At 33.9% G+C, this 25,494-nt stretch overlaps 1 protein-coding gene across 1 annotated transcript in view; it reads right to left on the reverse strand.

The window, feature by feature from the left end:
* LOC111148096 (WD repeat containing planar cell polarity effector) overlaps nucleotides 1–25,494 on the reverse strand; it is a 445,955-nt gene that overhangs the window by 226,141 nt on the left and 194,320 nt on the right. Inside the window, exons 11-12 of the mRNA XM_022504499.1 lie at nucleotides 22,556–22,744; nucleotides 18,781–18,904 (exon numbers count right to left, since the gene is read on the reverse strand). Coding sequence (XP_022360207.1) covers nucleotides 18,781–18,904; nucleotides 22,556–22,744 — 313 coding nt within the window. The remainder of the gene's footprint in view (nucleotides 1–18,780; nucleotides 18,905–22,555; nucleotides 22,745–25,494) is intronic.

Genomic DNA, 25,494 nt, shown 5'->3' on the forward strand with positions numbered 1-25,494 from the left:
AGAATAGTTCACATACTGAGTCATAAATCTTAGGCCCCAACCAGTAGAAAAAGACTGCTATCATACCATGCATATTTTCAGACCACAGGGCTATGAAACCTGAAATCAACAAGAAAAAATTTGGAAAGACAACAAATACCTGGAGAGTAAAGAATATCCTACTACAGAATGAATGGGCTGACTAGGAAATTAAAGAAGAAATTAAAAAAAACATGGAAACAAATGAAAATGAAAACATGACAGCTGAAACCTTTGAGATACAGAAAAGGAAGTCAGACATACGAAGGAAATATATAGAAATATAGGCCTTTCTCAGGAAGCAAAAGTCTCAAATACACAACCTTACACCTAAAGGATCTGGAGAAAGAACACCAAATAAAGCCTAAAACCAGCAGACATAGGGAAATTATTAAGATTAGAACAGAAATCAATGATAGAGAAATTAAAAAAAAAAAAAAACAACGAAGCTAGCAGCTGGTTCTTTGAAAGAATTAACAAAACTGGTAAACTTCTTGCCAGACTTATAAAAAGAGAAAGAACCAAATAAATAAAATCAGGACTGAAAGACGAGAGATCACAACCAACATCACAGAAATACAAACAGTTATGAGATGATTATGAGCAATTATACACCAATAAATTGGGCAATCTTGAAGAAATGATAAATTCCTAGAAATATATAAACTACCAAAACTGAAACAGGAAGAAAGAGAAAACTGAACAGAACCATAACTAGCAAAGAAATTGAATCAGTAATCAAAATCTCTCAACAAAAGAAACTCCAGAGTCAGAAGGCTTCACAGGTGAATTCTACAAGGCATTTAAAAGAAGAATGAATATCTACTTTTCTTAAACTATTCCAAAAAACAGAAATGGAAGGAAAACTTCCAAACTCTTTCCATGAGGCCAGCATTACCTTGATTCCAAATAAGAAAAAGACTCCACAAAAAGGGGAATTACAGTCCAATATCCCTGGTGAACATGGATGCAGAAATTCTCACCAAGATACTAGCCAATAGAATCCAACAGTAAATTAAAAGGATTATTCATGGTGACCAAGTGGGATTTATTCCTAGGCTACAGGGATGGTTCAATATCTGCTAATCTATCAATGTGATACACCACAATAATTAAAAAGAGGATAAGACCCATATGGATCTCTCAATAGCTGCAGAAAAAGCATTTGACAACACACAGCATACTTTCTTGATAAAAACCCCAAGCAAAGTAGAAATAGAGGGAAAGGACCTTAACATCATAAAGGCTACAAAGTAAAGTCCTACAGCTGGTATCATTCTCAATGGGGAAAAACTGAGAGCTTTTCCACTGAGGTCAGGAACTCAACAGGGATGTCCACTCTTACCACAGCTGTTCAACACAGTACTAGAAGACAGAGCCTCAGCAATCAGACAACAAAAAGAAATGAAAGGCATCCGAATCATCAAGGAAGAAGTTAAATATTCACTCTTCACAAATGACATGATACTCCATGTAGAAAATCCAAAAGACTCCCAACCAAAAAACTGGTAGAACTAATACACGAATTCAGCAAAGACACAGGATATAAAATCAACCTACAGAAATCTGTTGCATTTCTATACACCAATAATAAAGCAGCAGAAAATCAAGGAATCGATCTCATTTACAACTATACCAAAAAATGATAAAATACCTAGGGATAAACCTAACCAAAGTAGTAAAAAAAAATCTGTACTTTGAAAACTAGAAAACACTTACGAAAGAAAATAAAGAAGACACAAGTAATGGGAAAATATCCATGCTCATGGATTAGAAGAACAAATACTATTCCAATGTCTATACTACCCAAAGCAATCTACACATCAGTCCAACCTTGATCAAAATAACACCAGCATTTTTCACACAACTAGAACAAACAATCCTAACACTTGTATGGAATCAGAAAAGACCCCAAAGAGCTAAAGTAATGCTAAAAAACAAAAGCAAAGCAGGAGGCATCATTATCCTAGACTTCTAGCTGTATTACAAAGCTGTAATCATCAAGACAGTATGGTACTGGCACAAAAACAGACATACAGATCAATGGAACAGAACAAAGAACTGAGAAATGGACCCACAGCTATGGTCAACTAATCTTCGACAAGGCAACAAAGAATATCCAATGGAAAAAAGATAGTCTCTTTAACAACGGTATTGAGAAAAGTGGACAACGACATGTAGAATGAAACTGGACCATTTCCTTATACCATATACAAAAATAAACTCCAAATGGACAAAAGCTCTAAATGTGAGACAGGAAACCATCAAAATCCTACAGGAGAACACAGGAAGCAACCTCTTTGATATCATCTGAAGTAACTTCTTCCTAGATATGCCTCCTGAGGCAAGGTAAACAGAAACAAAAATAAACTATTGGGATTTCACCAAGATAAAAAGCTTCTGCATAGTGAAGGAAACAATCAACAAAACTAAAAGACAACCAATGGAATGGGAGAAGATATTTGCAAATGACATATTTGATAAAGGGCTAATATCCAGAATATCTATATCTATCTATATATAATCTATACAGGACTCCTCAAAATTAACACCCCGAAAATAAATAATACAGTTAAGAAGTAGGCAGAAGACATGAACAGACATTTCTCCAAAGAAGACATAACAATGGCTAACAGACGCATGAAAAATGCTCATTTTCACTCATCATCAGGGAAATAAAAATCAAACCCACAATGAGAGACCACCTCACACTGGTCAGAATGGCTGAAATTAACTCTGGAAACGACAGGTGTTGGTGAGGATGCAAAGAAAGGGGAACTGTTTTGCACTGTTGGTGGGAATGCAAACTGGTGCAGCCACTCTGGGAAACAGTATGGAGGTTCCTCAAAAACTTAAAAATAGAGCTACCCTATGAACCAGCAATTGCACTACTGGGTATTTACCCAAAGGATACAAAAATGATGATTCGAAGGGTCAGATGCACCCTAATGTTTATAGCAGCACTATCACCAATAGCCAACTACGGAAAGAGCCCAAATGTCTATCGACTGATGAATGGATACAGAAGATGTGTTTTATATGCATGTGTGTTATATATATGAGGTATATAAGATATATGTATCTTGCCATTTGCAACTATGTGAATGGCACTAAAGTGTTATCATGCTAAGCAAAATAAGTCAGAGAAAGACAAATACCATATGACTTCACTCATGTAAAATTTAAGAAGCAAAACAGATGAGGATAGGGGAAGGTAAGGAAAAATAAGATAAAAACAGAGAGGGAGGCAAACCATAAGAGACTCTTAACTGTAGAGAACTGAAGGCTGCTGGAGGGGAGGTTGGTGGGGGATGAGCTTAATGTGTGATGGGTATTAAGGAGGGCACTTGTTAGGATGAGCACTGAGTGTTACATATAAGTGATTAATCACTAAATTCTACTCCTGAAACCAGTACTACACTATATGCTAAGTAACTTAAATTTAAATACATACACATATACATACATACATATATATACATATATATATAAAAATTAAAACATGACTTATATTGGCTCTAGAGAATTCACTTCAAGTATATTAATATAGGCAGGTTAAAACTTAAGGATGGAAAAATTGTTATGCAAACACAAAAATAAAGCAGAAGTATCTAAATTGACATCTGATAAAGACTTAAGAGCAAAGAAAATTACCAGAGACAGAGAGATATCACATAATGGATAAGTCATTTCACCATAAAGACAGAGTATATATCAAACATCAAAGCTGAAAATATGTGAGGAAAAACTGATAAAACTGAAAAGAGAAATAGGCAAATCACAATTATGGATGGAGACTTAAACACTCCTCTCACAAAATGGATAGAATAACTAGACAGAAAATCAGTAAAGTCATGTTATAATTCAATAGCACCATGAACCAGCTTGATCTGTTGACAGTTATAGAACATTCTACCCTAAAATATCAGAGAACACATTCTTTCCAAATATCCTGGTCATAAGACAAACCTTAACAAATGTAAAAGAAGTGAAATCATAGAGTGTGTTCTTTGACTACAATGGAATCAAACTAGAAATCAGTAACAGATAATAGGAAAATCTCCACTTATAAACAACACACTTCTAAATAATCAAAGAGCTAAAGAAGTCTCAATAAGCAAAGAGAACTTAACTGAATGAAAATGAAAATACAACATATTAAAATGTGTGAGACACAGTGAAAGCAGTAATTAGAGGGAAATTTATAGCACTAAAAGCTCATACTGGAAAAAAGGAAAAGTCTGAAGTCAATAATCTAAGCTTCCTTGGTGACTACACTGATTGTAGTAATGTAAAATAATATACAATAGGTAATGTATAGAATTGTTGAATCACTATGTTGTATACCTGAAACTGATAGAATATTGTATATCAACTATACTTTAATAATAAATTCTTCTAAAATAAAATTAATTAAATTAAACCACCCACAGAAAAATAATCTAAGCTTCCACCTCAAGAAACTCAAAAAAGAAGAGAATAAACCGAAAGAAGGATAAAAATAATAAAGATGAGTGGAAATCAATGAAATTGAAAAAAAAATCAGTGAAACAAAGGGCTGTTTCTTCAAAAAGAGCAATAATATTGATAAACCTCTAGCAAGACTAACAAAGAAAGAAGACACAAATTACCAGTATCAAGAACAAAACAGGGATTATCACTATAGACCCTCTAGACATTTAAAGGTTAGTAAGGGAATATTACAAACAACATACACATATAAATTTGACATTTTAGATTAAATAAACCAATACTCAACAAGTACAACCTATCAAAACCAATCCAATATGATACAGATAATCTGCATAGCTCTATAACTTTAAGGAAACTGAATTCATAATATTAAAACTACCAAAAAAGAAATCTTTAGTCCCAGATTTTTTTACTTGAGAGTGTTTAAAAAATTAACAGAATTTCTACATTATCTCTTCCATAGAGTTTAAGCAGCAAGAGCACTTCCCAAGTCATATAATGAAGCCGGCCTGGTTGGCTTAGTCAGTATTACATTTGACTCTTCGTCTCAGGGTCATGTGTTTAAACCCCACACTTGGTGTAGAGATCACTTAAAAATTTTTCTTTATAAAAAAAAAAAAATAATAAAAATTTACCAAAAAAAGAGACTACAGATAAATAGTCCCTCGTGAATATAAATGTAAAAATTCTTTTTAAAAAATATTTATTTATCTTAGTGGGGAGGAGCAGAGAGAGAGGGAGGTAAGTAGACTCCCTGCTGAATGGGGAGCCCAATGTGAGGCTCCTTCCTAGGACAATGAGATCATGCCCTGAACCGAAACCGAGTTGGACACTCAACCAAATGAGCTACACAGGCACCCCTAAAAGCAAAAAATTTTTCATACAACATTACAACTAGATTACAGAAATATGAAAAGAATTATGTGCCACTCCCTGGGGTTTATTCCAGGGATACAAGGCTAGTTTAATCAATGTAACCTACTATCACAGATGAAAGAAGAAAAATCACATATTCTTATCAAGTCATACAGAGAATGCATTGGGCAAAATCCAACAATCATGCAAGATAAAACCCTCAGGGTGGGGGTGGGGGGGAACAGGAAAAGACAAGGACTTCCTTAACTGATAAAGAACATCTTTAAAAAACCTACACCCGGGGGCGCCTGGGTGGCTCAGTTGGTTAAGCGGCTGCCTTAGGCTCAGGTCAGGATTCCAGGGTCCTGGGATTGAGCCCTGCGTCGGGCTGCTTGCTTATCCCTGCTTAGTGGAGAGCCTGCTTCTCTCTCTCCCTCTGCCTGCTGCTCTGCTTATTTGTGCTCTTTATCTCTCTGTCAAATAAATAAATAAAATCTTTAAAAAAAACACACAAAAAACAACAACAAAAAAACCCCTACACCCTACAGTGTTCTTAATGGTCAAACTGAAATGTTTTTCCCTAACACTGGGAACAAGGCAAGGATGTCCCCTCTCACCACTTTTTCAACAAAGTGCTAGAAGTTCTAGCCAATGCATTAGGGAAGAAAGGGTAATAATAGGTGTTTCTACCAAAAAGGAAGAAAGAAATCTGCCCCTATTTGCAGATGACATGGTGGTCTATGTCTACAAAAAAGTCTTCCAAAATTAATAATTTAATTCAGCAAGGCTACAGGATAGATCAACATACAAATATCATTTATATTTCTATATAACAATGAACATGTATCCACAAAACCAAAAATACAATACCAATGACAATTAGTCAAAAAATATTAAATGCTAAGATGCAAATCTAACAAAAGTTGTATAGGATTTGTATGCTGAAACTACAAAATGCTAGTTTAAAAAAAGTAAAGAAATTCTAAACAAATGGAGAGACATAATATCTTCACGGATAAGAAATTAAACATAGTAAAGGTGTCAATTCTGCCTAAAGTTGAGCACAATTTCTACCAAATTCAAAGCAAGATATTTTTTAGATACAGGCAAAACCATTCCAAAATTTATATGGAAACACAAAGGAATTAGAACAGCAGAACTATTTGGAAAAAGAAGAATATGAGAAGCATCAGTCTACCTGATTTCAAGACTCATATAGCTATAGTAATCAAGACTGCATGGTATTGACAGAAAGACAGATACATAAAACAATGGAATAAAATAGAGAAACCAGAAATAGACCCACACCAATATGTCCGACTGATTTTTGACAAGGGTGCAAAATCAATGCAGTAATCTTTTCAACAAATGGTACAAGAACAACTGGATATAAAAAATAACAAAATAAAACCCAAAAAAGCCTCAACCCAACTCTCACACTTATGTAAAAATTGCCCAAAATGAATTATGGTCTTATATGTAAAATATAAAACTATACATTTTTTGGAAAAAAAAAAAACATAAGGGGTGCCTCGGTGGCTCAGTTGGGTTAAACATCTGCCTTTGGCTCAGGTCTTGATTTTGGGGTGCTGAGATTGAACCCTGCATTGAATTTCCCACCGAGCAGGGAGCCTGCTTCCTTCCTCACTCTCTGCTTGCCTCTCTGCCTACTTGTGATCTCTTTCTGTCCCCCCACCCCCAAAAAAAAGAAAAGAAAGAAAGAAAGAAACCTAAGAGAAAGTCTTTGGTATATAAGGTTAGGCAAATGTATTTGATGCCAAAAGCACTACTCATAAAAGGAAAACTTGATCTACTGGACTTTATCACAATTAAAAAATTTTATTCTGCCAAATATTAAAAGGATGGAAAGATAAGCTACAAACTGAGAGAAGATATTTACAAACACATATGTGATAAAGGGTAAGTATCAAAACATATAAAGAACTCTCAAAATGTAACAATAAAAGACTTAGAAAATGGACAAAAGATATTGAGACATTTTACCAGACACAATCTACTAATGGCAAATAATTGTATAAAAAGATACTCAATTCAACATCATTATCCATTAGGGCAATGGAAAGTAAAGCGACACTGAGATATCACTACATACCTTTCAGAATGACTAAAATACAAAACAGAGGCTAAGATGCGAGGATTTAATCTGATGTTTAGAAAGCCCTCAGCTTTAACTAGCACACCTTAAATAATAGCCATTCACATAAGACAAATAGCTCATTTATATATATATATATTCATATATAACTCATACATATATGAATATATATAATTCATATATATACACACACACATATATACACAAATGCATACATTTCCCATATATATATATATATATATATATATATATATATATATATACACAAATGCATACATTTCCCATATATATATCTGGGAAATGTATGCAATCACCATTAGTAAAAAAAGAAATTAGTATTAGAGCAGATGGGCACAGAGGGTATATGAGAAATCTCTATACTTTCCTCTCAATTTTCCTGTGAACCTAACTGCTCTAAACTGCTCTGAGAATAGTTTATTATTAAAAAAGAACTTTAATAGAAAGAATACATAAAAAATAAGAGCAGAAAGATGCCAAATTCTACCTATTTAATTGTCAATGTTTTAAGATATTGATTTTTCAACGGTTGGTATTATAAGTAATTTCACAAAAAGGTGAAGGGGAATATTTGACTATATCAAGAATAACTTCTGACTCAGTAATTCCACTATTAGGAACTTATTCTTAGGAAATAATCAGATAAATGTACAAAGGGGTGTGTGTGTGTGTGTGTGTGTGTGTGTGTGTGTAGGTATGTGATATATATGTGTGTGTGTGTGTGTGTGTGTGTGTGTGTGTGTGTATATATATGAATATGATGATTATAGCATTGTTTATAGCAGCAAAACATTAGAAATAATCCATGTCCACAGATAGGTTGAATCAATTATGGTGATGCATCCTTATAATGCAAGATGTGAATCTATGTTTATTGACATGCAAAAATGGAAACGATATTATATTGTGAAAAAAATGCTGCTTTTACAGTCAGAAAGCTATTTTTATTTTTGAAAAAAATGTAGCTTAGTGTTTTAAAAACTATATTGACAACACACAGTCCTCTGGATCAGGAAAAGTTGAATTAATGGAAAGGCTTTAGGGTTAAACAACATTTATTTATAAAACCTATGAACTAAAGACAAATGCATATCCTTGCATAGTAGTAATGACATGTGATCAGAGTGCCCATTAAAGATTTTTCCAAAGTAATGTCTCTTTCCAACCACTTCAACAATGCTGAGGGCCACATGTTAGCTTTCTAAGGAAAGCTAATATTTGTTACCTCCCTAAAATTTAGACAGATGCTCCTTAGTTCTACAGGTACTGAAAAAACTTAAGTTTCTCCTTCTAGCAAATGTAATGAGATAGTTAATAAGGATCAGAATATATAGTAAGCTGAGTATTATTATTTGAACATGGTTATCAGTAGGAAAGGAACGGGAAGAGGAGAGAATTCAAAAACTAGGAACAGAATGGTACTTATCTTGTTTCCTCCAGAAGGAGACAGATGGGTGAGAGTACTTACTATAATCAGAAATAAAGTTACATCATCTGTTCATAGTTTTTTGAGTTTTATGAAGTTTAAATATACAATAAAAGGATGAAGAATTATTAAGGTTGTGACTACACTTTATCAAACACAAAGGAAGCAAATATATTTTATATAAAGGTAGACATATTATGAAATTTACTTACTAATGTTCATACATTATATGTCATGGTCTTTTCTTGAGCCATGAGATCTGCAAATGTAGTAACATCTGCCTAATAAACTGTTGGTTGTATTTTCTCTGCATGTTTCCCTTCAGACCTGAACAAGGTAGAATATCAAAGCAGAATTTCTCCTAGACTTCACAAAGCATTCATGAGTGTCAATAGCCAAGAATCATCATATATCTCTTACTAGCTACAGTTTGCACATACCATGCATGTCCTTCACCACATAGTAAGATATCTTTGATTTTTACCATATTAGTAAAGGCTATCCTCATCCTTCAGCTTTAATACAGCTGTGAGTTTGTAAAAGAAGTGTCCATAGACATCTCTAGTACATACCAATTGCTGCTAGGGGGTATACTCAAAGGTACCTAAAGGTCAATTTAATACAGGGAATGTGAACAGGTCCTAGAGTCTTTTAATCCATCATTGCCAAATGAAAGAGATTAAGACTTCATGACAAGAAGTATGAGGAGGCCATCAGCCGGGGCCAGTTTAGCATGTGAAGTCAACAAATGCCCTGATCAGGGGGCTCTTGGGTGACTCAGTTGAACATCCAACTCTTCTTTTGGCTCAGGTCATGATTTTAGGGTCATGAGATCAAGTCCCAAGTCAGGCTCTGTGCTTAAGATTCTCCCTCTCCCTCTGCCCCTCCCATTCTACTCTCTCTCTTTCTCAATCTCTCTTAAAAAAAAAAAAAAAATGTCAGGTTTGCAGACACAATTCACTCACTCATAAACATGGCCTTTTACCCAGGTCCTAGAATATCACTCATTGAATAAAGGTACCAGAGAAAACAGTGGGGAGTTGAATGCAAGAGAAACTGACAGTGGCAAACAGTCCCAAAAAGACAACTCAACTGGAATTTTGGTGGAAAACAAATTTTGTACATCACAGATGAAAAGATAACTAATGAATAATGACTAACAAAAGTCTTAAGATTCATCCATTCAATTTGATGCCTAATACGCAGACCATTCCCACTTTTAGCTCGACCCCAAGAATGAATCCAGTCTGTTTCTCTCACACTGGACAAAAGAGAGTTCCCTAAGGCCATTACAGTAATTCTAGTAAGACTGAATGGTTTTTGGGGTGCCTGGGTGGCTCAGTGGGTTAGAACCTCTGCCTTCGGCTAGGGCCATGGTTCCAGGGTCCTGGGATGGAGCCCTGTTCTTTGCTCAGCGGGGAGCCTGCTTCCTCCTCTCTCTCTCTCTCTCTCCTGCCTCTCTGCCTACTTGTGATCTGTATCTGTTAAATAAATAAATAAAATCTTAAAAAAAAACCACACAGAATGGTTATTATCATAGCTTTCCAAAGAATGATGGTTTTCTTTAACAATGCAGCTTTTACCCCTTTTGATTTTTAGATACAATATCTGAGGGAGAATGTGAGCAACAAAAACAAAATGTAAGGACTTACTTCACTGGTATACAGTGTACATACACAGAAGTAATGCTGTAAGGAATGCCAGATTGCCAAATGAAATGCGGTTTGTATGTTTGGGCCATACCTCTGACTAACTACAGACGGGGAACCTTAAGGAAGAGCCAAGTATATTAAATTTGTTCATGAAATGGCCCTCAATTTATTTTTATCTATACTCTGCCAATTTTGTTTGGTATCCTAGTTTACTAATTAGGATCATAAACTTTTTCAAATTGCCATTATGGTAGAGGCCCCTCACCCCTTGGCAGAAATCCAAAGTACCCCCATACCCAGAGTTTTCCTTCCCAACCAGTCCTAACTGGGCCCACATGAAAACCAACTCCTTCATGTATAAAAGCACATCTTTCTAGGTGCTTTTAGTTAAAGGGCTTGAGGTTTTACTGTTGTTCCCTTCTGCTTATTTTCCCTTTTTGTTCTTTCATCTTTTTTTTTAAAAAAAAAAAAAAAAAAAAAAGTCTGTTCACGTGTGTGGGCCACTTTCTAAAGGCCACAATAAATGTTTAAATCTGAGTACCATATCAAAGAGTAAAAGTCTCTTGGAATGCCATCATAGTGAATCAACCCTCCTGGGATTCTTTTCTTTTAAAATTTCATGAACTCAATAATTACAACTATGTAACTAAATAGGCATTTGAAAAAAGACAAAGAAAAACAATGGAAAAAAAAATGTGTGAGTATAATGATGGAACTGCACTTATTAAAAATATCTTGGAGGGGCACTGGGGTGGCTCACTTGTTAAGCATCTGCCTTCTGCTCAAGGTTATGATCCCAGGGTCCTGGGATGGAGCCCCGCATCAGGCTCCCTGCTCAGTGGGAAGCCTGCTTCTCCCTCTCACTCCCCCTGCTTGTATTCCCTCTCTTGATGTCTCTATTAAATAAATAAAATCTTAAAAATACATATATCTTGGAACTATAGCTTACTTCATGGGAAAAATGTTAATTACTAATTTAATTTTTTAGAGGTTATAGAGCTATTTAGATCTTCTATTTCTTTTTTAGTTTTGGTTATTTTTATATTTCTAAAAAAAAATCCCTATCTAATTTTTCAAGATTTTTGTAATGAAGTTGTTCATAGTAAACAGGATTATTTCAATATTTAAAATCCTCTGGTATGTCTATCATTAGGTCCCTTTTATATTCTTAATACTGTTCACTACTTTTCTATTTTACTAATCTTGTCAAAAACAAATGCTTAGCTTTATTAATCTTCTTACTGCCTTCTTTGTTACTTTAATTTCTGAACTTTTTATTATTTCCTTTTCCACTTTCTTTGAGGGTATTTTACTTATATTTTAAAAATTTCTTAAATTGCATAGCTCTTTAAGTTTTTCTTCTTTTCATCATTAACAGTTAAGGCTATGTATTTCCCTTTATAACTGCTTCAGAACTCACCTCTGAATTGCTCACTCAAACTCAACATGTCCAAAACTAATCTCGGGTTGTTTTCCCACACACCTATTCTTTCTGTGGTCTTACCAGTCTTGTCAATGGAACTCCATTTCTCCACTAGCTCTAGTCCAAACATTTGATGTCATCTTTGACTTCTCTTTCTGTCATATTCTTCATCCAGTCTATCAGCAAATGCTGTCAGCAAAACTTTCAATATATCCAAAATCCAACCACTCTGTCCTCATCCCTTTTGCTGCCTACCTGCTCTGAATGGTCACTATTTCTCACTCAGTTATTTCAGTAGACTCCCAAATGCCCTTATCCTTCAAAAGTCTATTCCTGACATACCATCTGAGTGACTTATTCACTCATTGATTCCAAGTCATCTACTGACTTTCCCTACTATTCAAGAGAAAAATCTCAACTCCTTATGACAGGCAACAAAGTCCTATATCACCAAGCCACTTGCTACCTTTCTGACCCATTCTCTTATTATTCTGCCATTCTGTTCCCTGCTCCAGTGAAACTGCTGGGATTTAACTCATAGCTCACCTTCTTAAGGAGGCCTTCCCTGACAACTTTATTTAAACTGCAGTCCACTCACTCCACCATTCAATATTTCCCTAACCACTGTCCCTGCTTTGTTCATCTTTGTGGAAGATTAGATAATGAAATTAGATTTCATTAGATAATGAAATTAGATTTCATTATCTAATATACTATATATTTTACCTACTGATTTACATATTGTTTCTTTCACTATAATGTAAACTTAATGATGCCATAGATTTTTGTATGTGTGTGTGTTTTGTTCTTTGCTATAGTCCTAGTTCTAACAATAGCGCTGGCATGTGGCACTCAGTAATTAATTACTGAGTAAAGAAAACTAATTAATCCTTTGAAATTTTTAAGGATTTATGGCCAGGACATGGTCAATTTTAAAAAATGTTTTTTTTGTTCCTGAGAAAAGTGTAGTCTCCAATGTTGTATATAGTACTCTATACATGTCCATTAAATCAAGCTTTTAATTATATTGTTCTAATCTTATATTTCCTTACTGATTATTTTATTTGCTTAATCTATCAATTACCACATGAAAATAATTAAAATCTGCAACTGTAACAGTGGATTTATCAATTTATTTCATCTGTATTTAACCTATGTTTTATACATTTAGAATTGTTTTATCTTCCTGAATAAGAATCGATAATCAATTTTTCTGCCAATATTGATCTCTAGTAATCTCTACCAATGATTTTGCTCTAAGGACTATTTCTATAACATCACTAGCTCTTTTTTGGCTATACCTAGTACACTTTTTTCCCATTCTCTAGTTTTTAAACTTGTTTTATGTGTCTCTTGTAAAAACTTACAAGAAAAATGTTTCAACAATCTTTGCAAATGAAAATGTAGATCAGTTACATTGATAATGATTATTGATTTTAAAAACTGATTTCTACAACCTCATTGTGTGTTTTCTTTTTCTTTTTTCTTTTTAATGTTTCTTCCCCGTATATGTTGTACCCTTCCCCAGTTCTTGCCTTCTTTTGGGATGCATTTTTTCTCATCCAACATTTTCACTATATTTGTTTGAAAATTATGTACTCTATTTCTATTTTTTTAGTGATTACCCTAGAAATTCTACCATATGTATTTTACTTAATAAAATCTAGTATTAATCAGTATCTTGATCTTCCTCTTAAAAAGTATAAAGACCAGCGAATGCTTTAACTTCATTTGTTTTTCTAAAAAAATTCCCCTATCACATTATTATTATTATTATTATTATTATTATTATTTTCATTGGGTTTTTTTTTAATTGTTACTGTCCAGGATTTTATCTTAATTTTAAACCCTTAAATTAGACATGGGTATTTGTTTCATACTATCAATTTTTGTGTTCCCACAAGTTTAATATTCTTTTTGGCCCACCATTTCTTCTTGCTGTTCATACCTTCCTCCCTTATAGTTTAGAGAAGATGCTATCCTTCAATGGTACTAGACTGATGTGGGCATCTTGGATCCCATCTCCCACTCTTCTTGAGCCCTAGACAAAGCCTAGGCTTTTTTTCCAACACTTTAAGTATACAGCCTTTGTAAACCAAGGTCCTCCCTGCCAGGTGCCAGCACATGCCCTCAAGGCAAACTTCGAGTTTGCTTACTCTTGTGGAATCAAGCATCCTTGTCATTTCAAACTCTGAGTGTTTCCCTTCGTTTCCTGCCAGCTCAACCTTGCTTTAAGCAAATATTTTAAAATACATTATCCAGCATTGTTAGATGATCTGACCAGGAAGTTTTTCTCTGCAAATATTCTGTCTTATTCCCTAAATATTCTTAGGTAACTGTTTTGGTATTCATAGTCTTTGAACTGATTTCATATAATGGTTTTACTTACTGTGTATGCTCCATTAGTGAAAAATGTAACTGAAAAGGCCATTTAGAAATCAAATTGGTTAACAAATTTTTTAGTCACAAATGATTTTTTGTCTATCATATATATTTATCATGTAAGTTAAGAACCATTTCAAAAGGTAAGAATAATTTCCAAAACACTACCCTTTTTTCCTGAACTCTAAGTATAAATATTGACTCTAACATAATGTATATTTCCCTTCAAAACCTTATTATAAAAATTTTCAAACATCTAGGAAAGTTGAAAGAATATTTTTAACACCTAGATTCTACCATCATTTTACAATATTGTTTTATCACATATCCATCCATCTCCCTTCCTATCAATTCATCTTACTTTTTGTTGACGTGTAAAGGAAATACAGACATCAATAAATTCTACCTCAAAAATTTCACAAATATTATATTTTTATTTCTAGGCAATAAGTCCCCCTTTCCCAACATTTTGTTTACTATTTTTTAAGAACTGAAAAGCATGACTCTGTGTCAAAATCACCTAATACCATTTGAGTCAGAAAATAGTAGTCTTATAGTTATGACAGGAAATCAGTAGAATAAATTAATTTTAATCCTTTATAATATACTTCCACATTGGGAAAATAAGCTTCATATGTGGCACATTCATTTGAAATGTTTACCCTTTTATTTCATCAATATCTAGGGAGTTCCTGTAATAGTTTCTATTTATTTATAATGAAAAGCTCTTCCTTTTTAACACTTTCCTCTTCAGTAGTTCTAGATGACTATTCAATTTCATGAAGACCAAGAAGTGAACAACCAACTTCTGAACTTAACTTAGGCAGCTGAATTTGCCTTAGGCAGTGATATTGCCATTTATAATAAGAAATATGTATTTGGTCTTTGTCCCATTCCTGGCACAGAGCTCCTAAAATCCTTGGAACTTCCTAACTGAAAGGAGAATCTTTTGTTATTCATAACAAGCCCCTTTTAGCCACACTTGAGTTTGTATTACAGAGAAGACCGTGAAAGCCTCTAGGCTAGGGGCTGGTTGCCAGTGGAGACAAGCACTAGATTAGAGGATTGGAAATTTCAGCCCCAATCCCATATCTAGGGCTGGGGAGAGGGGTTGGAGGTTGAATTATTACCAATGGCCAATTATTTAATCAATCATGCCTATCTAATGAAGCCTGCATAAATATCCAAAAGGACTGGGATGAAAGAGTTTCTAAACTTGGTGAACATGTGGAGGTACTCAGAGGGTGGCATTCCTGGAAAGGGAATGAGGCTTTATACATCCTTTCCCATATAACTTGCCTTATGCATCTCTTCATCTGGCTGTTCACTTACATCCTTTAACATATTCTTTAAAATACCAGCAATAGTAAGTAAACTGCTCTCCTGGGTTCTGTGAACCTGAGTAAGGGGTATCAGGAAACTCCAACTGGTAGCCCAGTTGGACAGAAGTTGTGGGTAACCTGGGGACTTCCTACTTGGAAATGGCAGCTGACATAGGGACACTACTGTGGGACTGATCCATTTACATGTGGAGTCTGTGCTTACTCTGGTTAGTGTCAGAATGAATTGAATTGTAGGACACTTAGCAGGTGTCTGAGAATTGGTCAGTGTGGGGAAAAAAACACCCACATATCTGGTATCAGAAGTGTGAATATGAGAGTAAAGGAAAACACAATGAATTTTTTTCTAGACACCTTCTATAGATTAAGTATCCAGCTTAATGATTTTATGAATTAGACTACATCACCTATTTAAAATTTTACTATCATAAACATTTTATTTAGCTATCATATATATCAATATTATACCCCTGCTTTCTATCTTCAATGTTAGGAGCAATGATTTACACTTACAGAAAGCATTTCTTTATGAAAATTTATCATTTTGAACACATATAAAAAGCTATTAAGAAAGGACATGAGAAATATCTTTTAAAGTTTAGATTTCTTTGGATTTGGAGGAAGCCTGTCAAGATAATTTTTTAACTTGCTTAAAGACAAAAAGATCCATAGTCTTCCTCTAATGTCAAAATAAAAACAAAATTATGAGCAAAAATATTTTAATAACTCATAGATAATTGTTAATTATCACAGATTCATACTACAACCTCACATTTTATATGCTGTATGAAATTAAAATCAGTGTAATATTTTTTTCCTTATCTAAAGAGCCTAATCTGGACTCAGGCAATCTCAGTCCTCAGCTTTACCAATTAGTGACCTTAGGTACATCTCTACTCTCCACGGTGCTCCTTCTTTTCATCTTTAATTTAAAATTCTTTACGATGTTCTTTACTATTTAGGATTTACTCCATTACCTAATAACTTTTTTTTAGAGTATTAATATACTGGCTAGACAAGGTACAGGTTATAATGCAATTCTAGCACTCTGCAAATACAAAAAAGTATTTGGCCTGTTTCTCTTCCCCTAAGTAAGAGAACTTCTTGGCAGCAGATTAAACAAAAAAAAAACAACAACAACAACAACAAAAAAAATTCTAATGTAAGCTATTTCATTTAATTTCTTATAAACTTACTCTTCTTTTTTCATAATGTCATACATAGCCTACTGCCAAAAGAACTAATAAACACTCATTATAACTGAAACAATTGCAAAGCATGCAAAAAAGAAAATGTGAAAAACGTAGTATACCCCAAGGAAAAACATTCAATTCCAAGTATAACCACACAAAGCTAGAGTCTAATAATAATGACAACAGTAACAAGAGTCACCTTATCAAAATACATCCAAAAAATAATTTGAATACTGCATCTGAGGAAAAATCAATGAACAAAAAATTGCACATTAGTAGAATGTCTGAACATCAGCAGGATATGAGCATGCTAGGGCCGAGCATTGTGAAATGTAAAGCTCATGCACAACTAAACCACTGCATAAAGTCAGAGAAGCCAGACATAGTGAGGCCACCAAAAATATGCCTCCAAAACATCTGTTTCATTTAAATCAATCTTTTGGGGGTCTTCAGGGAGGAGGTGAATTCATTAATTTTCTCCAGAAACAAGGAAAACAAAATATAGTCAGAACAAAGAACAAAGCCCTACGTCCAAATAAATGTGACATCAGTCCCAATATTTTTGGCATATGTTCACATGTAGAAGATTGCTTCATTCAGGATGAAGAGTCTCTTGAAATATGTTAAAGTCATTCAGATGAAAAGGCAAGATTCAATCACAGACTGTGATTCAAGCAATATATTAACATTTCTCAGCTTCCACAAAGACTTCCCTTTCCAAAGGCTTCCCTATTAGGTAGAGATTAAAGTGCCACTTAATAAATAGTTTATTTGTCAAATGATAATACCATCTTACAGGGTTGTTCTGAGAAAAAAAAGGAGACACTGTACATAAATTTACTTGAAAGAGTTAAAAAGAAGTATAACAGATTATAAATAAAATCAAAATTCAATATTCAACTCGAAGTAGTATTTCCTTTTGGTATATGAAGTTAATTCTATTATCTCCTGTTATAAAATACATCATATATAAAAGTATACAATATATATTCAATTAAAAGAATAATAATTTTAATGTGCCCTGTTATATATTCTGCTCATGTTAAAAAATGAAACATTACTAATACTTTGGAGGCTCCCATGTGCCGATTCCTATCATATTTCTCTTAACTCACCCTATATTATCCTAAATTTTGTGCTAATCACTTCTTTGATTTTATTTAATGCACTGACACATTTATATGTATCCTTAAACTATCTAGTCATCATCTATCTATATCCATCAATTCTCCTTCCATCCATCCATCCATCCATCCACCTGCTTTTTGAACTTTATTATATGGAATATGCTATGTACTTGTCCTTCAACTTCTACAGTCTTTTTCTCAGAGTGATTTGACATTATTATCTAATTTTTCATAAAGTCCCTAAGATTAAAGAAATCTATTATACCCTTTAGTGAAAATGAGGCACAGTGGGACTAGGAACTTGCCACATTATATGAGAGAACAATGGACAAATCTTTCTATAGTAATTCTGAAAGTAAAGCAAACCAATGACTATCTCAGAGCTTTATAGTATATTTATATTTTTATTTTCATTTAAAACTAAAACATTTCTCTAGTGCTAAGAGCACAATGAATATTTTAAAACTGACTTACCCCCCCCAAAATTGACTATATATAATTAGTACTATTTGCTTTCATATTAAAGGGGAAGTTATATTCAAATGTACTGATGATATAAAAGCCCTAAACAATATTCAAATATATTCCTTAAAAGGAAAACAAGAAGAAATTAAAGAATATCAAAAGGAGATTTGTTTTTTTCCTTAGGAAATGGACTAGTAGAAAACAGCATAATTATGGAATATTCTAATTAAAGAAAATGGCTCATTAAATAGGTAATTAGTCTGACACTCATCAATTCCAAGATATTGTTCACCTGAGCAAGTGATGAAAGAATCTTCTTGCATATTTGCTGATTTCGTCTCTATATTCCAATATAGTTGTATCCAGGAGTGGTCTTGTTGGAGCATAAAAGGTTCCAAGGCTTGCCTCAAGCTGTGCTGTGGAATTCAAACATAGCAGCACTAAAACAAGTGAAACTCCTTCAATTACAACAGAATACTCATGTTTGCAGTCAGTCAGGTTTTGCAAACTTGGATGAAATGTGAGCTTGTTGCAGGAAAGATGAAATTAAAATATGACAGCTGGTACAAAAACAAACCTGTGTATAAACTTTCACTTGAGGCAAAGCTGACAATGACTCTGAGCAACAAAAAGCTGTCAAAACTGAAGAAATCCATAATGAACCAACCTCTCACCACAAATGGATAATTAAAACAGTGACTCATCAAAGTAACACAGTTTGAACTAGTATTTCCAGTAAAATCAATTCACAGTGTGCTCAACATTTATACTCTTTAACTGAAAGAAGAAAACAAACTTTTTTGCATTGGGAATTGAAATAAGTATTAGAAGTGTTTTAAAAATAATACAAATGAAAATAGCCCTATTGGAGTAATAATATCTTTCTAAGACAATTTTAAAGAAACAGTGAAAGTCCCCATACTTTCCCTAAATCTCATCCTAAAAAACAAGATTGCTGTTTTTGTCCAAGTGTGAAAGCTAATACCCCTGGGAGGGATGACATGCTAATCCGCTCTTGGATTAGCTCAACTGACACCTTTCTAGAAAAAAAAGGATTGGAGAGCAAGTTTTGATAAACCAGAGGGCTAGAGATTGGGAGAAAAAGGCACATTCTGCCTACTTCATAATTTTACCAAGCCATGCCTTTGGTGTGTTTTCTCCCAGAAATACCTAGAAGTTATATAATTACAGTAATGGTGAAAGTTGTAGGAAAATGCTACGGTTCACAGTAAGACTCCACTGGTTTTTTTGCTACTAGTGCTGGACTGAATAAACAATTTCTTATTTAGCAAAACTCTTTAGTTTTAGGCATATTTGGGTTTGAAAGTATTAAATACCTCATCAGAGTAATTGCTATGGACTTGGCTAAGCTGTTAGTAATTTCTTTCTTTTAATCTCAAATCTAGACAGTAAAGTAAGATGAACTTTAGGGGTATTTTCTTTCAAAGCAGCAGTCAATTTAGATTAAAATTGAATACAGCAATGCTATTGTGAAAACAAGCCAGATCCTCTTGCCATTGCTTGTTTTCTTGACAGCATGTACTTCTGAAATGTTCGAGCCTACATGGGATACTCATAACTCCCAGCACAGTTACAGATTCATTAGATAGCCCAGCTTGATGTTTAAGGCAGAAATGAAAATCTCAAAGATAACCACAACACAGCTACAAATAAAAGAGCTCACTGGGTTCCACTAATAAAAGGAAAACAAATTACCATGTCAAATTTGTTAGATTCAGATAGAATAAATCTCAATACAGAAGGATTCCAAATGTTTTAGAAATGTATTTTACAGTTTACTTGGGGAATAATGCATATATCTACTTGAAATGTACATATTCCAATAATCCAGCATCATGCAAGTGTTTTAATAGCCTAGTATCATACAAACTTTTTATTTCCCTACCTTCCCAAGAACAGTTCCTTAAAAATATCTTTTATTAAAGCAAGAATCTGATAATGCCCATTTGTGAATTCCCTAATAATCTTTCTTACAACACAAATTCACCAACGTGCTAGCAATTTCTCAGTGTCCTGAGGGACAGTCAGTATTTTATTTTCTCTATAATTTCCCAACTGTAAATTTAGGATCTCTTGTATAGATTGTATATACCATATCAGGCTTTCTTTACGGACTCTGCCTTTTTTTTTTTTTCCTACTATGTACCTAATCTTGAGAGTGTACCAATGTAACATATAAGTACTTGAGATAACTTTGTAGGCAGACATATTACAGTAATATCTAGCATTCTGAAGTTATACTTTTTATTTTTAACTAATATTCATTAAGTACCTACAGTAGGCCAAGCACCGTCTGTGCTAGGCATTTTCTCATTGTAGAAATACTGGACCCTCCACAGAGGGACTGGACTACCTCCAAAAAGCACATTCAATTAACATTAAATATTTATTGTGGGCCTCCTGTGAGTTGGGACAAATCCCATGATGTGAACTTCTTGAAGGAACATGCCCTCTAAAATTACTACAATGAGGGGCACCTGGGTGGCTCAGTGGGTTAAAGTCTCTGCCTTCGGCTCAGGTCATGATCTCAGGGTCCTGGGATCAGGCTCTCTGCTTGGTGGGGAGCCTGCTTCCTCCCTCTCTCTCTGCCTGCCTCTCTGCCTACTTGTGATCTCTGTCTGTCAAATAAATAAATAAAATCTTAAAACAAACAAAAAAATTACTACAATGAAGGTTCTGTATAGAATTTTATCTAAACACCATGTAATAAAATGGAATAAGAAAATCTATAAACATTCAAAGAAAATAGGGAAAAAAGCTCTTCAGCAAAGACCTTTTGACATATTTCCTGTTTTCTCTATCTTATAAATTACCTAGGGACAGTTTCTCATTGGCTAGGAATTCTCATCATTAATGTCAATGCTTCCTGCAAAGATTTGAAATAAAGACCCAAATGCAAGAACATTTAGCTGCATTTTATATTAAGTAAATGACTTATAATAAAAATAACATATAGTGGATAATTGGCAAATATGAAAATGAATTTCATTATTGTATGTGGCACATTATCGCCCCCCCCCTTTTTTAACAGTGTCATATCTGAGAGTGCCTGGCTGCCTCCAGTTGGTAGAGCATGCAACTCTGATTACAGGGTCATGAGTTTAAGTCCCATGTTGGACCTACAGCTTACTTTAAAAAAAAAAAAGAGAGAGAGAGAGAGAGACAAAACAGTGTCTTATCCAAGATCCTATGGGCAGAATTACTTACTAAGGTTTCGAAAGTAGAGAAATCCAAGCAGGCAGAGGGGTATCAGAACTACCAGTTAGAATGAAAACAAGGAGCAGCTGCCGGAGCTACAATTCTCAATCTGTCTCTCTCTCTCTCTCACTCACACTCAAACACAATCAGTGGTAAGGACTATTCTCTGGACAAAAGACTTGGGTGGGATAGAAAAATATTTGTCTAAAGTGAAGGAAGAATAAGGACTTTGTTTGGGGCCCTTTGTCTACCAGACCCTAGAGAATACATGTAATTCCCCCCCCCCTTTTTTTAAGATTTATTTATTTATTTACTTGAGAGAGTAAGTGCATGTGTAGGTGCAGGGGGAGGAGTAGTGGGGGAGAAAGAGGGACAAGGAGCCTCTGCTCAGCGCAGAGCCCAATGCCGGGCTCCATCTCATCACTCAGGGATCATGACCTGAGCTGAAATCAAGTCAGATGGTAAACCAACCAAGCCACCCAGACCCCAAGAGTACATGAAATTTTTTTTTTCTGGATACCATTAGTAAGTACCTGAAATTCTTGATTAAAGTTTGAAATTTGAGCATATTGCACACATGAACTTAGACTGAAAAGTACAATGACTGCATTGTAAGTTCCAACATAGGTATACGAACATGTTACTCTTTATGTTGACAAATACTATACAGTAAAGTACCATATAATTATTTGGTTATTTGATCTTGTCAGTTTTAATAGGGCATTAACATTTTTGTCTTTTGGTCTCCGATAACATAACTCAAAAAAATCCTCAAAAGATAACTGATTCAATAAAACGTACTTCATATATATACACAACCAACTTATGAAATACATTTCATGTCTGACCTTCTCTCTCTGGAGTGAGCTTTTGTCTAAGAAGATGGTTTACAATGGCACTCATGCTGATAAAGCACTGGTGGCCCAGAGTGTCCCAGTCCATACTGCTCAGGATGTTTATTGCCTCACAGATCTCATCACAATGAATATACTGGAATATGATGTCTGTCAGGCCTAGCTGTCCTCGTGTGAAGACACCTGTCACAAAAAAAGTAAAACCAAGTGATTCTTCTAAAAATAAAAAGTAGACTAACAAAAACAGAGTTAACATTTCCTTAAAGGAAAAAAACAGTAATCATTTCTTGCATAAGTGCTAGAAATGTGGGATTGGCAAGGCCAATAGTGATTCTTTGGTTAAATCTTCATTTTGAATACCAGCTACCAACTCCATCTATCTTATGCCTATCATTCAGCATTAATTAATCTGTACTCAACATAATGAAACTTACACTAAAATGAATAAACATGAGAAGGATGTTCAGGTAGACCACAATAGTTAACTCTATTTTTCCCATCAGTTATTTAGACCTCTGTTGTATACATTTAAAGACAGGTTTTTTGATATGAACACAATTCTTACCAACCAGATTCATCAGTTCTAGGTTGTTTCTAGTTGTCAGCCCCACATACTTTGGTGTGGATGTGGCTAAGTACAAATATCCTGACAAATATGACTATATAAATACTTTTAAGTCTGTTTTTATTAATGGGTACTCTCAATTAATAGTTTTTTTCATAGCTACCACATACTAATTTATCTTAAATTGGCATTTAAAGACTACTCTATTGAAGTAAGAAATGCTCAGTATTAATCCTACTAGTGATGCCCTTCACAACTAATATTTACTTAGAAATATTCTTGGTATAATATAAACACATTTGTTTGTCCTTCCAAAATGAAAGAAAATCTAATTCCAATCTTAGAGGACCAAGACTACAAAAAAAAAAAGTGAGTCATTCTGTTATAATTTCATTTTATCATTTTTATATAGGCTTGATCTCATTTGAAACTAATAAACTAATGATTTTTTGTGCAGTGACAGTATTAGGACTTTTGAGCATTTTTTAAAAAATCTTTAAAAAATGGCTGGCTATAAAATCCTTTTCTTCAGCCAATGTTTACTGATTAGACTGAGTCTATAAAAACTTCTCATCTCAGTACAAATGATCATAAAGCTAAATGAGAAAATGTATGTGAAGTTATTTGTAAGTTGTAAAGCATATAAAATATTACTGCAATTCTTCTTTTTATTACTATCATCATCATCATTTAACTGGAATAGTTACAGGATTTAGGATTTTTAAAAGTATATTAGTTCATAAGAAAGATGCCGAAATTCTTATTAACTTCAAGTCACATCAAAATGAGAATTTGTGCTATATCTGACAGGACCCAACTTGATAGGGAATCTGGGGAATTGCCCTGACTATACTAAGCAATAAAACCTTATTATTCTTTTTGTGTTGGTAGAATCAATGAATGGTACTATCCAAAAGCCTTCATGAGCCTGCAATCAAGCACTGGAAGCTCTCATAAATCAGGGTGGTTCCTTGGCAGTAGATATTAATGTGTAGGAACTTTATAGGGAACCAAAAGTATCTGAAATCTGTTTACTCCATCTATACCCTAAGCAATACTTCTAGCAAGAGAAGGAACTGACCTGTCAAGTAAAAAGACTAAAATATAGTCATAATCAAATTGCTCAAAAGGTGATAAAATCTTTAAAAGTAGCCAAAGAAAAAGACACACATAAAAAGTTATGAAAAACTGAAAACTTTGCTTCTGAAATCATGTTAGCCAAAAGACAACAGCAGGATTTTTTAAAATGCTGAAATAAAAATGAATTAAACTAAAATTCTATATCTTCATAATAAAGAGTTGAAAATTCATGAAGAATCATAACAATCTTTAAATGTACCTAATAACAAAGTTTGAAATAATAAAGCAAAGAGTGATAGAACTAAAAGAAGAAAGAGTCAAAACCACAATTATAATTGGAGATTTCAGCATTTCTCCCTAATTGAGAGAACAGGTAAACAAAATCAGCAAAAATAGAAAATACTGGAAAAACACTATCAATGAATTTGACCTTACATTTATAAAATATTTCACCCAACAACAGCAAACTACATATTCTTTTTACATGTACATAGACTATCAACCAAGATAGGGTATATTCAGGGCGATAAAACAAGCCTCAATAAATTTAGCTGCTTTGAAGTCATACAGAATAGTTTCTCTGACCACAACAGACATTAAAATAGATAATATAGAAAGATGTCTGGAAGATCTCCAAACATTTAGAAATTAATCAACTTTCTTTAAAAAAAAACAAACTATGATTTAGGGGTGCCTGGATGGTTAAAAGTCTGACTTTAGCTCAGGTCTCAGGTCATGATCTCAGGGTCCTTGGATGGAGCCCCACATTGGGCTCCCTGCTCAGCAGGAAGTCTAACTGACTCCCCCTCTGCCTCTTCCCCTACTTGTGCTCTCTCTACCTCTCTTTTGGATAAATAAAATGTTAAATAAATAAGTAAACAAACTATGATTTAAAGAAGAAATCACAGGGGCACCTGGCTGGCTTAGTCAGTAGAGCATACAACTCTTTATCTCAGGGTTATGAGTTCCAGCCCCATGTTAGGGGTAGAGATTACTAAAAAATAATAATAATATTAATAAAAATAGAGAAGAAATCACAAAGTAAATTTTAAAATATTTTGAAATGAGTAAAAATAAAAATATAACACTGAAATTTGTGAGATGCAGCTACAGCAGTATTTAGAGGGTAACTTCTAGCTTTAAATATTTTTTAATTAGAAAAGAAGAAAGATCTAAAATCAACAATCCAAGCTTTATGTTAAGAACCTCTGGAAAGAAGAGCAAATTACCCCTAATGTAAATGGAAGGATGGAAATGATGAAAATAAGAAATAGGAAATAAAGAATAC

This window comes from Enhydra lutris, unplaced genomic scaffold, assembly GCF_002288905.1.
Source record: "Enhydra lutris kenyoni isolate GAN:26980312 unplaced genomic scaffold, ASM228890v2 scaffoldscaffold18, whole genome shotgun sequence".
NCBI classification, from domain to species: Eukaryota; Metazoa; Chordata; class Mammalia; order Carnivora; family Mustelidae; genus Enhydra; species Enhydra lutris.